Source organism: Euleptes europaea, chromosome 8 (assembly GCF_029931775.1).
Source record: "Euleptes europaea isolate rEulEur1 chromosome 8, rEulEur1.hap1, whole genome shotgun sequence".
NCBI lineage: Eukaryota > Metazoa > Chordata > Lepidosauria > Squamata > Sphaerodactylidae > Euleptes > Euleptes europaea.
Genome location: NC_079319.1, coordinates 81819459 through 81837273, shown reverse-complemented (window position 1 = coordinate 81837273; position 17815 = coordinate 81819459). Strand labels below are relative to the sequence as shown.

The 17815-nt window shown below is 42.3% G+C and overlaps 1 protein-coding gene across 1 annotated transcript in view; it reads right to left on the bottom strand.

Moving 5' to 3' along the window:
* The window catches only part of WRNIP1 (WRN helicase interacting protein 1), a 55418-nt gene that overhangs the window by 14650 nt on the left and 22953 nt on the right, over positions 1 to 17815 (bottom strand). The window contains exon 4 of the mRNA XM_056854980.1: positions 2090 to 2313. Within this exon, the coding sequence (XP_056710958.1) occupies positions 2090 to 2313 (224 nt within the window). The remainder of the gene's footprint in view (positions 1 to 2089; positions 2314 to 17815) is intronic.

Below are 17815 nucleotides of genomic sequence, written 5' to 3'. Positions count from 1 at the left end.
CCAGGGTAACAGGGAAACTGATTGTCAGTTCAAGCTTTCTATTCTCTCTAGAGATCCTTCAGGATCATTAAAAATACAGCCATTTTTAGTAAAGGGTGAGCTTTCTGGTGGTAAAGTCCATGTATCTGTTGATATAGTGTGGGTGTACGTTGGTTGCACACTGAGAGATAATGGTGTTACCTTTCCAAAAGGAAAGGAAGTCTTTCCGCTATTGTCAGCTGTGGGAAGAGTCAAGGTTTGCCCAAATTGCAGTCTTTTAGCATCCTGGGTTTTAGTTTTCAGATCTCCTAGTATGTCCATTGTCTCTACTTCTTCCATAAGTGGCAGAGTTGTGGGAGTATTGAGCAGAGTCTCTTTACGTAAGTCCATAAGGCCCGTTCTATTTTTTTGTTTATTTATCTATTACATTTTTATCCTGGCCTTCCACCAATGAGCTCAGAGCAGTGTACATTGTACTTCCCCTCCTCCACTTCATTCTCACAACAACCCTGCGATGTAGGTTATGCAGAACTGTGTGACTGGTTCAAGGTCTCCCAGCAAGCTTCCCTGGCAATGGGAGATTTTAATCCACGTCTCCCAGATTCTAGCCCAACATTCTAACCACTACATCACAGCAGGTCACCTCAGAGTGCTAAGATGTGACATTAACATGTTAGGTTTCACAGTCTTCATTATGCAAGATTAATTCTATTGAGGTGGCACCCTAAAAGTTGAACTCTTATTCTGGGGGAGAAAAGGGTCTTCCATATTTAAATGTGCTTTGATATCAGAAACTTTCTGTAGGTAGAAAAACCACCCTGACTGGCAAAAGTGTTCACATAGCCTTCTGCTCCACACACTGTTGGTCTATGTATAGGCAATATTTTCACAGGTAACCAATCAAATGTGCAACCTCCCCCCCCCCCCACAACACACACACTGCTTGCTGAAGTGGGTCAGCCCAGGAAAAGCCCAGTCACTTCATACTACTCATAGTCATACAAGCTGAGAAACCATATTTTATTTTGCAAGGAAAATGTCAACCCAAGTGCAAAAGAAGATCAAAAGAGAAAATCGTAACTGCAAATGAAGATTAAGTGCACAAGTGTACTCTTTGGAAGAGTACAAAAATTATTTTTAAAAAGGGACACACTTGTCATAGAGTATTGCTAAACACACTGTAGGGCAACATACAAACTGTCACCAGCTATTATTAGAGAAGAACAAAGCCATTTTATGGCAGTTAACTGCCATAGTGTCCATAAGGAAAACCAGTGTGTGTTACCCTGCCCCTTTGAGCTAACAGCAGAGTTCACAGTACATCCTGTCTGTCAATCTCCTCTCATTTGTTCCCACTCTTCCAGCAGCCCTGCCTCAACTCATTCTTCACTCATTGTTGAGACAGATGCAGAAAGCCTCAATGAGCTGTTCAGTGAGAAGATGGCCCTGGTTGGTTCTCTCTCAAGCAATGGCTATCTAGGGCAACTATCTGTCTAATGGCTATACTTCTGAGCCATTATAGCACAAGCAATAATCTGGTAAATCCTCTGAAATAATGCTCCCTCTTCACACTATTGCTCAGGAAAGCAACAACTATACAATGAGCTAACACTTTCTTGACCAGGAAGGCTTTGGGTCTCTGGAGGGAACCTAGAGATTTCCCCCCTGCATTTTTGGTGTTTTATTGAGCTAATTTGCTTTTTTATAGTTCTCTTTGATATTATTAATTTTTACTGTTGTGTTTTTATGCATTGTAAATTCTTCTGAAAGTCCTCTTGGACTAGTAATATTGGGTATAAATTCCAGAAATAAATAAACAGTGTATGTTTGCTTTACATTGACTCACAGTGTGTAGAAAACTGGGATGCATAATCCTTCCTTCTTTCAACTGTTGAAACACTTTGAAGAAACAACACAGAAACCTACTATGCCCTTTATTTTATTTTTTCCGTGACAGATGAACATAGGTTTAAATTCTCAGAGGGGTGGCTGCTTCAAAGATTCATTTCACTGAGAAAGTATACAATTCATTCATATAATATCTATACCTGACCAGGGGTCTACATTTATACACAGAATTCCTTAATGGGCTGCTATTTCTAGTACTCACCTGCTCGATCATATAGAATGTGGGACCGCTGGAGTCCTTCCTTCACATGATCTTCTGTTATGACTATTCTTTTAGTAGAAGAGCCGTGCATGTTATTCTGATGGGGCAGTTGAGTCAGCTGGGCCTGGAGAGCCATCTGGAGTCCATTCAGTCCAGTTCTTGCATCACCATCACAGAGGTAGGCAAGTGTGCTTACAGCTGTTCTCTCAATACATACACATGATCTGGAATGAAAATTACACTATGTTGCTGTTCATTGGTATGTGACCTGCAAGCACCTTACTCACCTTACACATTGTTCACAAGGTTACATTGCTTTTGCACTGATGACAAAGTCAACTGGATTTAAGCTTCATCCTTATGAAATGCTGTAGTAGTTAAATGTCAGGAGAATTCTACAAATGGTATGAAATCTATGCACCATGCCCTATGCACCAGTCTATATTAAAATAGCTGTGCATGTTTTATCATCCCAAACTTGTGTGTACATTTGGCCACACAATGAACAAGGAGAGCAAAGTGAACTGCCTTTTATGTTCATGACAAAAAATACAGACATAAAACAGTAAGACAATGAGAATCCAAGCCAGCCAAACCAAAGTTTAATTGTTTGGGATCTGAAGAGTACTTGAACTATTATTATTATTTTTATTGTGGATGGGGTACAGGATTTCCAGACCAATGCTGACGAAAACAGAAACTGTGAATATTGCTCCTAGAATATTGTCTGATCATAATCTGGATCCAGGTCTGGATCCAGGGAAGGCCAGGATTAAGAAGATAGAAACTAAACGACCAAATATTATGAAAGAAGCAACATAAGAACATAAGAAAGGCCCTGCTGGATCAGACCAAGGCCCATCAAGTCCAGCAGTCTGTTCACACAGTGGCCAACCAGGTGCCTCTAGGAAGCCACAAACAAGACGACTGCATCAGCACCATCCTGCCTGTGTTCTACATCACGTAATATAATAGGCATGCTCCACTGACACTAGAGAGAATAGGTATGCAGCATGACTAGTATCCATTTTAACTAATAGCCATAAATACCCCTTTCCTCCATGAATATGTCCACTCCCCTCTTAAAGCCCTCCAAGCAAGTGTATGAGCAATGTAAACAGGATATTATTGAATTTTTTTGCCTATAACAATACTCCAGAGGTATCAAGTTTTACAATTTGGGACACAAGTAAGGCCTTTATCAGAGGCAGAAAGATAGCTTTCAAGCCAAAATTAAGAAAGAGAAAGAAAAAACTCACAAAGATCTTCAGAGACAATTAAGAGAATTAGAGAAAAGTCATCATAGCACATCAAATAAAACAATACTACAGAAAATAAAGCTGATCAAGCACAAAATGGACACCTTAGAAATCGAAGAAATGCAAGAGAAAACAAAATATGCAAAACAAAGGCTTTTTGAGAAAGCTAACAAACCGGGTAGATACCTAGCCAACCAACTCCGCCAAAAGGAAGTGAAGAGGAAAATCCTAGGAGCTAAAAGTAACAGGACAACCCATAACAAACAAGAAGAAATTGAAAAAAAAATTGTAGACTACTTTAAACGACTCTATGCAAAAGATGATTTACAGGAGCAAGGGTTACAAGTTTCATGGGCCAACCTCCCAAAGCTATCAGGAGAGGAACAAGAAAGCCTCAGCCAGAAAATGACCACCCAAGAAATTGTAGATGGGCTCAATAACTTAAAGTGTGACAAAGCACCAGGTCGGATGGGATTACACAGAAAATTTACAAGCTCTATGAACAGCAAATTATGCCTGTTTTGCTATCACTATTTAATGATGTAATAGAAAATGGGAAGATCCCTACTTCGTGGCAAAATGCACATATCTCTCTACTTCCGAAAGAAGGTACAGATCCATACCACAGGCGTATAGACCAATCTCTTTATTAAATGTGGATTACAAATAGTTTGTTTCCAATTTAACTAAAAGACTCCAAAGATGCATCACCAAACAAGTGCACCCAGACCAAACAGGGTTTATCCCTAAAAGACACGAGAGATAATGTAAGATTGGTCCTCAGTGCCCTTAAATACATTAGGACAAAATCAATGAAGGCTGCCATGATTTTTTGGGATGCTGAGAAAGCACTTGACAACGTTTCCTGGGTTTTTATTTCAGCAACTTTACAACAAATGGGCTGTGGAGACACTTTTCTTAAAATTTTCAACACAATATACTCAGCTTAAAAAGCACGACAACTAATCAATGGCAGCTTGTCATCAGAATTCGATATAGCAAAAGGTACAAGGATGTCCGCTTTCATCATTGCTATTTGATTTATCAGTGATCTTGGCGAACTATATTAGGATGGATCCAAACATCAGAGGACTTAATTTTGAAAAAGAAGAACGTAACATTGAAAGCTATGGAGATGATGTAGTTTTAATTTGCCAAAACCCAATGGAAGCACTTCAGTATGTACAACATCACATCAATGAATTTGCAAGGCACTCGGGTTACAAACTAAAGAAAGCCAAGACAAAAATACTGACCTTTCACATCTCAGAAACAGATCAAACACACATCAGAGAAATAACAGGATGTCAGATAACAAAGGACCCACTCAAATACCTAGGTATGAATATATCTTCACAGAACAACACACTTTCCAAAGTGAATTATGCAAAAGTCTGGGGAGAAACTGAAAAAGATCTGAATCGATGGACAAAGATGAATATCTCCTGGTTGGGAAGAATATCAATAGTAAAGATGAACATACTTCCAAGATTAAACTTTTAATTTCAATTCCTACCAATAAGTATAAGTGACAAAACAATAGAGGGCTGGCAAAGACAGATAAACCGGTTTGTCTGGAATGGGAAGAAGCCAAGAGTCCAATTTAAAGTTTTACAAGACGATAAGAGGCGGACTAGTGTTACCGAACTTCAAACTGTACTATCGTGCGGCCTGCCTGACGTGGATAGTTACAAGAAGAGAATTAGTCCTTCTCCGCCATCTATAATGTCTGCTATTAATTTGGAAATGCTGCTTTTTCTTTTGAAATATGCCTCCACTTTGCATATGCTCTGGACAACATATGCAGAGAGAATTAAAGATCTGTCTTTCCATTTTTAATTACAATGCAACGACCGTGAAAATGTTAAGGGAGCTCATCAGACAAATCCTGTCAAATTATTTTTATGGGCCGAAGCTACTATGCTTTGGCATGCCAAGTTCCGCAACAGGAGCTGTTTCCAGCTCTTGACTCACCATGTCTGTCTATCAGGGATTAATGCACAGAGACTGGAATAAGCAGCCATTCCTTACTGAGTACATTGGCATTGCAAACAAATCCCAGATTGCCAGAAGATCTTGCACTTCATTCAATGGAAGATTTATGAAATGATCTACAAACAACCAGGGCTGTCAACCAATTAAAAGGAAAAAAAAACTAAGCTGATGAGCCATTTAAACTTTGACTGGTTATATTTTATCGAGAATTCATATAGCCAAAACCTGAAGAAATGTGCTCTTTGCGATAATGAAGAGGGTGTGACTTAATGCATAAGGGAAAGCATTCAAGCAGCCTATCCATCCAGAGGCAATTCATTTCCACGCCAGACTCTCACCCACATTTTTATCCCACTTCTTCTACAAGGACCTAGGACAGAATACATCATCCTTTCCTTCCCCGTTTATCCTCTCAACAACCACACAAGGTATGCTATACTGAGAATGAGCGGCCCAAGGTCACCCAGTGAGCTTCCTGCAAAGTGGTGATTTGAACCTGGGTCTCCCATATCTAGTCAAGTGCCCTAACCACTGCACCTCACTTTTTCTTGCCTGACCAAGAGCTGTCACCTATGACTGGATATTGATTAACTAAACAAAAGTGTTAGCATATGGTAACAATAACAATATTGGCCATCTGACAGGGGCCAACATGCCTGCATCACCACTGGAATTGTGTGTGTGTGTTAAGGGCTGTCAAGTCGCTTCCGACTCATGGCGACCCTATGAATGAAACTCCTCCAAAATGTCCTATCTTTGACAGCCTTGCTCAGATCTTGCAAATTGAAGGCTGTGGCTTCCTTTATTGAGTCAATCTATCTCTTGTTGGGTCTTCCTATTTTCCTGCTTCCTATTTTCCACTGGAATTACCAGAGGTAATTAGAGAGGTATAAATAATGAAATATTGGGTCAGTCACACTCTTCCTTGCCACTGCAACCAGCCTGTACAACATGCCATTTTGTAACAGCTCAGCATGCACTGAAGTGGGGAGACTATTACCTCATATTCATTTCCTATAATCTCCTAAGCCTACTGAAGCTGCTGTACTATTTCAAGGTAGCTTCCCCAAAATTTGGGAGGAAGTACAGAAAATCCCCCATAGTAATAAACACAAACGCATCTCTTGAGAGTAGATATTCGCATTTGTGCTTTTGTGGACTGCTAGGATGTAGTGTGCCTACTGGTTCTCAAGGATGCTACTGAGCTTATAAACAAGGCAAAGGTGACTTAAAGGTTATTTTCAAAAGCAAATCGGGCTGTGAAAGTACTACCAAGTGACAAATACTTGCATGAAATGAAGGCCAAATGAAGAAGAGCTTAAAAAACAAAACAGTTATGTTCAAGAATGATGACTTGTTGGAGAACTGGTGGGATTTCAAACAACTACCGTATTTTCCGGCGTATAAGATGACTTTTTAACCCCGGAAAATCTTCTCAAAAGTCAGGGGTTGTCTTATACGCTGGGTGTCGTCTTTCCTCCCCGGCCTCCGCTTCAGCTTCCGCCTTTATGGGCTTCCCTCCCCTCTAAACCCTCCTTTAGCCCCGCCCTTTGAAGGCCGTCGGCTCAGTCCTCCCCTCACCTTTAGCCTCGCCCTTCTCGAGGGCCCTTACTCTCGCCCCCGTCCCCCTCTTCTTCCCTGCTCCCTTCTCCCCTCGCCGACTCCCCCCGAGAGCCACGTCCCGCTGCTTCGGGCTCCCGCCCTCCCGCTGGAGCCCGGGGCTGAGCCTCGGCTACAGCCGGCGTCTCTGGCTGCGGGGCTCCCGCTGCCCGGGGAGGCTCCCTCCCCGCCTCGCCTCCAGGGTTTGCGCCGGCCGCGTTGGGCCGGCACACGCTCCTCCATGCTGGGAGGTCAGCCTCCGGCGTCCTCCCGTTCCTCCCGCCGGCCCCAAATCTCCAGGAGTTTCCCAACCTGGATCAGGCCGCGCTACCCCCTCATCCCCAGCCGGTGGCCAAGGGGGAACCTGGCAACCCTACACCTCCGTCCTTCTCCGGGGTGGGGGCCCCCCCTACCTGGCTGCGCTGCCCCCCCCACAGGACTCCCAAGGACACCACTGGTCCCGCGCCCGCAGTCCTGCCTCTGCGGCACCGCTTGGCTTCCGGGGAAGGGGGGCTCCTGTCCTTGCCCGGCAAGCACCCTCCTCTCCCCTCACCTGCCGCAAGAAGCCCCCGTCCGGCTCAGCGGCTGCCCTTCAGGGCACCCCCCAGCAGTGCAGGGCACGCCGGCGCCCCCTCTCCCCAGCCGGGGTCCAGCCCTCCCTGTCCGGGCTCAGCCCCGCCGGCCGCCTTCCCCGCGCGCCAGCCTGGCCGACTACCTGGCGTCTGCTGCTCTCCAGGCACGCTGCCAGCTCGTCCAGCCGCCCCCGCCCCCTCTTTCTCCTGCCCCGGTAAGTGGGGTTGTTTCCCCGGGGGTTGAGCCACCCCAGGAGGACCGGGGGTGGCCGCGAGGTTGGGGCGCAGTCCCGAGGGCCGGCCCCAGGCGGCGGACTCGGGACAATCCCAAACTCTATATTTTAACTTTAAAAATGGGGGGTCGTCTTATTCGCCCAGTCGTCTTGTATGCCGGAAAATACGGTACTAGCTATTTCCAATAAATAAAGGTGTAGGAATACCTTGCCCTGTCAATCTTAGTTCCCCAAACCACCTATCCTTTTTCTTAATTCAAATTACTCAGTGTTGGGCATCATCCTATTGGCAGCAAGTTGCACAGATCAGCTGTGATCCACACGAAAGCAGAATACATTTTTTCCCTTTTAAAAGCATGCTGCACATTAATACTAGAATTAGATCCCTTTGCAGTGAAAATGACATAAAAGGCCAATCAGCCATTCCCTGTTGTGTTATTTCCGCAACTTGAAAAATAACACCAAGGACATTAAACTGTGACTCAAGAATGCACTTTGAAGCAACGACAAGCACAAAGTTGGGAAGTGTATGTAGTCATTAGTACAACCAGTGCTGGCCCTCTGCAATTTGGCCTTTGGGGAGGCAATAATATGTCATGCACATACTGATGTGGTTTTCAAATGCTACCCTAGCCATTAATCACATTCATTCCATTCAGGTCTCCCACTCAGGTCTCTCTGCCCACTGTATTTGGCAAGGATTTTCTCAGACAGTAAAGGGAAAGTATTTTGCATTATACCTGCCATAGCAAGACTGGTGGGCCAAGTTACCAGATTTCTCTCAGTGGGCTACTGCAATTAACAACACACTATTGGGAAAAGTACCTCCTTCAACAATCAATGCCTTCTTTGTCTTATTTATCCCTCCTCCCAGTCCTACAGATAATCTGGCCAGCTTGCTGTGATCAATGTGACAGAGAGCCAGAGCCTTTCTAGTAAGAAATAATGAACTAAGGGAAGGAGAGTCATTCTTTACAACTACTTCTGGGAAGAGACAAGACATCCAGCAGCTGGAGAAGGTGTCTCATTTCCCTACATGGTTAACTGAAAAAAGGGACAGGTCAAATCAAAACTACCTCCTTCCAAAAGTTCTAGGGTAAAATTACACAGCCGTACGTATGCACAATTAATATTATAAAGGATTTCTACATCATGCATACATACAATCAGTGGTTCTCAGTGTCCAACAGGCTTTAATTGTTACCTTACACAAACCAAGTTTACCCTATAACTTGATAAGACAAGGACTTGGGAGCACCTTACTTTCCCCTCTACCCCCCTCCTCACACTATTTCCTCTTTCCCTCCTCCTGGCAACCCCCATATACTCTGTCCCCTTTCCCTGCCACATTTTCTCCTTCTCAGTCATTCACTAACTTACCTTTTATCTGCCTCCAATCTTTAGCAATATTTATTATTTATTTACCGTTCTCCAGATTGAAGACCAAAGCAGCTTACATTATTCCTCTATTCTCCTTTTTATCCTCACAACAACCCTGTGAAGTAGGTTAGGATGAAACTATGTGACTGAAGCACTCAGTGAGCTTCCACAGCCAGATGGGGATTCGAACCTGGGTCCCCCAGATATTATTCTGAAGTTCTACCCGCTACACAATGCTGGCTGCTTTAGAGAGTGGACTCTATGGCAGTATATCTGGCTGAGGCCCCTCCCTTGCCTACCCCCACTCCCCAGATCTTTAGAAATTTCCCCAACAGGAGCTGGCAACCTTAGGCCCAGGCCTGGCCCCTATGATCCCCCATACATTATTCTGAAGCTCTAACTGCTACATCTCACTGCCTTTCATAGGGTGGCTGTTGTTGAAGAGTGGCAAGAAGTCAGGCCTATGTGTGTCATGCAAGTCAGGTGGTATCAAGTCACTCAGTGATTGCTGTCAGTCTTGTTCCCTATGAATCTTCCCTCAAAGGCCAAAATTGGCTTGGAAATGACCATGCCCCCTTCCCCAGCCTTTTTACTCACATAAACCAAGCGTTGGAATGGTGTGGCTGCCTAGCAACAGCCACTGAGGAAATCAACTGATTAAAGCTACAGGTGCTCCTTTTATCATTTGGGTTTTTTTAAACCCCCCAATGTATTTTTTTAGATTTCTGATTTTTCAGCAAACCTGGGATGTTGTTCAGGTTTTTGAAAGATCTGTCTTGACCATTCACAGCTCCAATCACTGAACTTAAGTATCCTCAGATTTGACAGATTTTGCTATTACAATGAACAAGTGGGAACCTGCAAGGATTACGGGAGGCATCTCATTTTCCCCTCCCCCACTATTTCCTCTTTCCCTTTCCAGAATGCTCCCATAGCCTCTCCCCTTTCCCTACATCCTCCCCTTCCCACCTAAGCAGCCAACCTACATTTAGCTGTCCCTTTGTCTTCAGGTTTCCCTCACTCCCCTCAGTAGCCTCTACCTAAGAAAACTATGGCCTAGTTGTGTGGTGCCAGCCACTGAGCCAGGCCCTTCACCATCAGGTTGAGCACTCCTCACGATCACAATCTCAATACAATTTAGAACTAGTCTGTGCATTTGGGGGGGGTGAACTTCCCCCCCCCCAAGTAATCAATGGTACCGCTCACAATTTTTTTTTTTAGCAAAACGTTGTTCAAATTACCATTTACCATTGCCTATAAATGCCCAATATTCCAGGGTGTTGCAGGGCAAGATTAGTGTGTTGCAGGGCAAGATTAGATAAACATTAGTCCACCTTGGCCACTGCTGCCTACTCTACTCTGCCTTGCAGCAGCTCTCAAAGATCTCAGCAGGGGTCATTCCTGGCCCATGCTATCTGTGAGCCTTTTAACTAGAGAAGCTTGCACTTGAACCTAGAATGCTCTTCATGCCCAGAGATGGCTTTACCATTGTTCTGTGACCCCTCCCCTTGCTTGGCATTACTGAGGAATCCCTGCTACGTTTCCAAGGAACTGCAGTGCTTCCCAGAAAACCACTGGTATATATAACATGATTTCTGTTTTTAAATAATACTAATGCAATAACTTGATCACAAAAGACTAATATAATGCTTTGCAGAAGATGTCAATGTCATACTGCCGATTTGACAGAACAGATGGAAGGACAAAATGATTTCTAAGCAATCTGCCAGAGATCAGACAGAAGTCAGCAGAATAACAGCCAAGGTATCATAATTAGAGAATGCTCTTTAGCCAAATAAAAATGAAATGCTAGTTGCATCAAAAGACATTTGAGATCTGGATATTGGAACCAATGCCTATTCCCTCCTAAGAAATGTGCATGCACACTGAAAGGGGAACTATGATACTAGGGCTGCCCTGTCTCTAGGAGACCAGCTATTCCGTATTTGCGTGTGGTAATTTAAATGCATGTACTTTTTCAATTGCCCATAACCCGGAACAGAAGCGGAATGCAAAATAAATTGAAGTGCTTGCGATACGGAAGTGCCAATTAAAAAAACAAAACCCGAAACTATTCTCCTTTTGTTCACTAGTTCTCTACAGGAATTTCCCAAGAGGTACAACATATTTCAGCTCTGCTGATTCACAAGAGAATAAACACTGCTTCACCTTCCTTTCCTCCTGGCTCCATATTCAAATTCAGACCTTCCTGCATCAGTGCAGGTAGGCCACTCTTTATCCTACATGAGGTAACAATTCCAAGGCAAGACCTAACCAACTTGTGACCTCCGGAGAGCTCTAGACTCTCATCTTACACTTGCACTATTCAGTATTTTTGCCAGTCTCCAAAATTAAACGCAGGACATATCAGACACCAGGCCTTGATGTTCGTATTTTGTAACAGATGATACTTAGAGACAGAAATATAAACAAACTGGCAAGGAGGACACCCCAGGACCCAGCACTGGCTGACCTCAAGACTGGGATATCAACTCAGAAGGCAAAGGAAAACTACAGCTCGTGTATGTCCAGTGTAAAAGCTCAGCTGAGCCATCAACAGGATTAACCTAAACGGATAGATGTTTCACTGATGAGAACAGGCACAAACAAAAGGCCCACCATGAAAGTGATTGTTGCTCATTCCTGTCTTCAGGCATGAATCTACTGTTGAGAGATACATGTAATGATGTTCAAATACGTGCTGACACCATTATGAGCCACTGAACATGCTGGCTTCTAATCATGGTGACCTTCAGGGGGGAAAAAGCACAAAAAAACAAAAAATCCCAAAATGCTGCAGAAATTGACGTTTTTCCAGTATCAAAGAAGGAATCCATGAGGTATTAAAATATAGTAAAATGCGGTCATGATGAATTGGGCCATGTATCCTTTCGACAAACTTAAGATTAACATAACGGAGTCCTAGCAAGCAAGATAAGTGTCCCCTTGCCTTCCATTTAGAGGTCCAGTCTATCCATTGTCCCTGAAATTTATAAATATCAAGGACTATAACTTTTGGTATTAAAATCAATTAGGTGAAGAATTCAGGGGCACGTACTAATCTGGGTTGTTTCTCTTTTAATAAATGAAGGGGTTGACTCAATAAATTGTTTATAGGATGCAAATCTCCCTGTTCCCCCTGTTTTGGAACTACAAAGTCTGAGGTACCAGGTTGTTTACAAAAAAATTGGAGTAATGGGTCAAGCATCTCATAAAATTTACTTACAGTTTGAGCTATTAAGTGTTTGGGAAGCCAAAAATTCAAAGTCCCTGGAGTGAATCTTCAAATATTTTATTTGGTGTAATCTGTTTCTGGTGGCTTAGGTGTTGAGGAAAGAGATATTTCAGTCTCATTGGTAATACTTGTAGCTGTTAAGTGGAGCTTTATCATTGGGGAATAACAGTAAATAATGATTTGAGCAGATAGTGGAAAAACGAATATCTAGGAAATCATCCATTCTACTTTGTTTTCTTTGGGGTGCTGGAAGTTCCTCAAAAGGGCGATTTCTTTTTCTCCCCATAATAACCAATTCTTTTCAATCACCTGAGTGCTTGAGTTAATAAAAGGTGACTATCAAATGCAGAGTTTTCTGCTCAAAAAACCCTGTCTTACTATGGAAAATATAGAGCCACAAAAGGGAACAAATCCAGAAGAAGTGAAAACTCAGAGAATACCCTTCTCAGCCAGCCAAGTATATATATCTTTATCAATATATGTTAGAAGTGGTTAATTTTTGCAAAGAACTACATTTAGGCTAGGAAAGAGGAATCTTTGTGTGAACAGAAAGGAAAGGAGTAGGATGAGGTAAGCTGAGAGAGGGGCCATGAAGAAATGTGTACCAGTTACTGCAATGGGTACTTGAAAGGGAATGGGTCAGTTAGGCAGATAACAAAGTTGAAAGGACCCAGGTGTTGGGATCAGGTAAACGAGCAGAAATGATGGCCAACTGTGAATTAAGAGGTATGTTGGAAATAAGAGGTAACATGTTACGTTATGTTGTCAAACCAATGAAAGGGCAAATTGATCAGGTATAAAATGAAATCCACAGCTATTGTGTCCTTATGCAGCTTTGAGAATGAGCCTCTTGCACCTGGCTTCTTTATTCACGGCTATAGATAAAGAACTACTGCTGACTTCCACTCCTGTCCGCAGTTTATTGTCCCTTGACTACATAAAGGCAAAATGAACCGGTATCTGCAAAGTTTCACATAACAAATCCAGCTAAGCTCCATTTTAAAACAATAACAGTTAAATAAAATAAGTTAATAAATCAACAGGTAAAACACAATATATGTTTTGTCTCTGCCTATAGCCCAGCTGTTCCTTCTGCAAAAACCAAAGCTAATTAAGACACACTTGGCCTTTGATCAAACATCACAAAATGGAGCTCAAGCCTGCCAAGGCAGCTATCCTAGGACAGGACAAAACAGACCCAAATCAGCTGGTCAAAGATAATAAATAAAAGAAAATAATAATAAAAGAAGACACAGCTCTTTGGGGAGTGCAGCAAGAATCCAACACCCAGATAACCAGAAAACCAGAGCTGTAATCAAAAGAAAACCAAACAAAAATGGAGCAGAGGGCTGAATAATGCCCTTCTGAGCGAGGCAGAGCAGGTAAGCTCCACTCAAAAGTAATAACAATTAAATAAAACGAATGAATAGATAGATAAATAATTGTCAGAGGTGGTCTAAGTCACCTTAGCTGTACCTGATGCTTCTACAATAGTTTACCTGCTTCGGACTTGACTGTCTGAGCGAGTGGCTTTTTGGGAATTGCCCAGGTTGGCAGGAGAACCTGGCAATAATAGAACACAATATGCAGCCTACAACTATAAAGCAGAGAAAAAGGCTCTGTCTCTACCTATACCCCAGCTGTTCCCTCCCCGTAACCAAAACTAATTAAGGCATTCTCGGCGTCTTATCAAGAAAAAAATCTTTGTAAAATATGCTCAAGGCTGCCAAGGCAGCTATCTGTAATGTACTGCCTGCAGCCATTTTGAGTGGGCACTATTCTAAAAAGCCATACTCTGAGCATCTATGTGGATGTGGAACTGGTTTTATCGAAACCATGGAGCGTGTCTTATTTTATTGTAGAAGATATGAGCACTTAAGAACACAGCTGATCAATCCATTAATTCCTGATATAAACATGCCTGTAGCTAAGCTACAATTTCTGCTGGGTGGTAGTGATCCAGTGATCACAGTTCCAGTAGTGAGATTTATTTTGGGTTTATTTGAATTTAAGAGGCACAAGGATAATTTAAAGAATATAATAAATTATTTAAAATAATATTTTTTTAAAAAATTCTGCCCAGCTGTTCAGTGTGGTTAGCTTACAGTCTATTGGCTAGGAGCTGTACCATTAAAGGAAGGAAAGCATGGAATATATATTCTTTCTCCTAGGATAATTATACCTGAGGTTCATTTTACTCTCAGCTCATCAAGTGCCCAAGAGATCATTAGCAAGTAGAACACATGTGCAAAAATAAAGTGCAGAATAAGACAGCCTTCTGTCGTGAACAACCTCACACCTTTGCTACAGCACTGCCATGAGCAAATTGGTATAACTTCCATCTTACTTGCCAATACTGAGCTACTGCATTAATATTTCTAGAAGATTAGCTGCAGCAATCTATTGTAGCAAAATAGACGACAAACAACATTTGGTCCAGCATGAGCTTTTGTAAGTCTACTTTGTCAGATGCTATGAAAATATGGAAAATTACCAAAGGAGACAAGGTTTTGATTTCTTTACAGAGAGTATGATTCTCCGCCCCCCCCTTGTAATTTTCCCTTATTAAAATGTGGAATATGATTTTCTTTTCATAGCATCTGAAGAAGGTGAGCTCTGATTCATAAAAGCTCATGCCAACATACATGTTGTTGGTTCTTAAGGTGCCACTGGACTTCTGTTTTATTGTGCTTCATTCAGTACAGTTTTGAACCAACAGTGCTGCAATCCTAATCAGAGTTATGCTCTTCTAAATCAATTGAATTCAATAGACTTAGAATGGCATGACTTTGCTTAAGAGTTGCACCGAAGATCAAAAATATAGCTCTGCATACACATATGGACCCTAAACAAGAAATATCCTCCCAACCAACAGACACAGCACAGCATGATCAGGGTTGTATGAATCCCACAAAACCCATTAATCAATGGGAGCATTCAACTGGGCATTTCAACCAGCAGCCTGCTTTCCACACACCCCTAAACCTAATCCTTATCTATTCCCAAACTTCCTTCACCCCTCTTGTGGTCCAGCAGAACCCAATTCAGTTGAAAGTGTGACTCTTGGAAGCACAACAAATTTCATAAAATAAACCTGCCTGGTTACAGTTACTTGATTCACATGTATTATTCCTATCAGACATTCTGATATTATCAGAAATTGTACTATTTGTAGAGAGAGGACCAAAGACTGGAATACACTGAACATCAAATACAGATATTTTGTCTTGCCCTTGAAACTTGGCCAACAGTTGAATATTGCAATAAGTTTGAAGGGCATTCAGCAAAATTAACAATAAAATAAACACAAGTGTCTTGACCAGGATCATTAAAAAGAAACTTGCAAATGGAGGTATTTGGCATTTATTGTAAAGGGGGCATTATAGCATCATACAGCGTGGTGAACTACAAATGAGGTGTTCTTTAACCACTCAAACAACTGCGTGGAAGCAATTTAATTCATGGCACACTTAGTTCGGCACTACGTGTGTGCAGCTGATCACAACAATCCCTCCAATGAACTCACCGTTTAGGAAAGATCACACTGGTAAGAGAAGTCATTTACCTGGCTCTGCCCACATGGTGTCACCCCTTGAAATGTAACAGATTGAAGCTATGGAAAGGTGAATCCCAGTTTCTGAAGGGCTCCCCAAGCAGTCCTGTCATTTCTTGGCTCTTTCTGTCTTGCTTAGTAAGTGACCTTGAGCAATCCTATTAAGGTTTCTGTGTTTCTGTTTATAACATGTTTACCCATCTCACAGAGCTCAGAGGATAAAATATAAATGGGCACAAAGCCTGTTGATTTCCTCAGACAGGTGACATTATGCAAGAGAAATCCACTAGCAATCTAACTCATAATTTATGTGAGAGACTAGGGCTGTCTCGCATATCCTGAATATCTATTGCAGAAATTCCCATTTGTCCTGTTTCACATTTAGCACACACAACTGAACACGGCTTCCCAGCATTTGTACTTGCAAAGAACATATTTGCTCACCACATTCAGTCATGGGTAAGGAAGCTTGGTGTATTGTATGAAATGGCAAGAAATGGTTTGTGATAGTCAATATCACAAACCACGTTTTGAGGTAGGGATACCAAGCCACAGTTTGTGCTAAATATGGTTTGCTGTTACGGCTGAACAATGGTTAGGGCTCATTGTTTTACCTCCTCTGCTAGGCAACAGAAACGGAAATGATTATTTTCAACTTATTAAGCTGAACATTGAGAGGATGGAAAATGAAAGCAGAGAAGCAACTCTAAACCACAGTTTGTTTGGGAAGCTCAAACCATGGTTTGGACTCTAAAGAATGATTAGCAAACTCATGGTTTGGAACTGTGACATAACGATTTTTTCCTACCAAGGTTAAAGGGTGCTTGGGGATAGGAAGAATAGTTACTATCTGGGAAATGTCACAGGAAGGGTTAACCCACCCCAGTGGCCCAGGCCTAATTCAAACCCTGCCCCAATCCATGGAGTCTTTTAAAGAAAAAATCAAGATGTCTGGAGATCTGATCATGGATTGCCATTATGACACATCATTCAGTGTTTAGACTATGAGGCCTTTGGGGAGCAAAAGAAAACACCATAAAATACTGATTCAATACCAAGCTACATAAAGTGTGCTAAAATATCAGTCCCAGATGAAACATTAACCCCTGCCACAAAAACCCATCTTAAAAAGGTAAAGTTTGCTGTCCTACAATGCAGAGAACACGTGTGGGAAAACAGACTGTGGGTTGACCTAACATCATACAGGAGGAGGGCAAAATACACAAAGGGCCTGTTTTCAGCACCAAGGACAATGTTTGTTTGGTAACACATTGTTCTGACCATCATATGGAACATATTATGTACAGAAAATGAATTAGTACTTTTAAAACTGAAATTCCACCAAGACATAGGCAAAAGCAGTCTGATATTTGGCATTACAGGAATGGACGAACTTTTTTAAAAATACAGTAATCATGCACATGTCATCTGTGGGCAGCACTAGTGCCTGCTGATAGGTTTCCTGGTGCCCATTTGCTTCTTCTCCAAAACAGTCCTGGCTTTCATCTACCTCAGTGAATGAGGAAGTGCTTCAGAATAACCCAGGAGCAATCACCTCTGTATCTTTAAGGGGCATCCATTCAATAACAGCAGGATGCTTGCCATGCAACCTTTCTACACTGCGATCAGACCCAGTACCCCATGGTAGCTGTTTAGCAGCTGGCCCTGGCCTATATGGCAGTCATTTTACTCTGTGTGGCACCCACATTGTGGTTCAAAATTCCAGAAGTTACCCAAAGCCTCAGACAGACTGGGAAGCCTTGCTTTAATGGCTTTAGATCAGTTATTGCTTGGCCCACTAATCTCTAAGCTCCAACTAGGAAAAGCAAGCTTTGGCTTGAGTAAGTAGCTCACTTCTTGCATTTGTCATCTGATAATGTTTACTATGTAATAATATTTT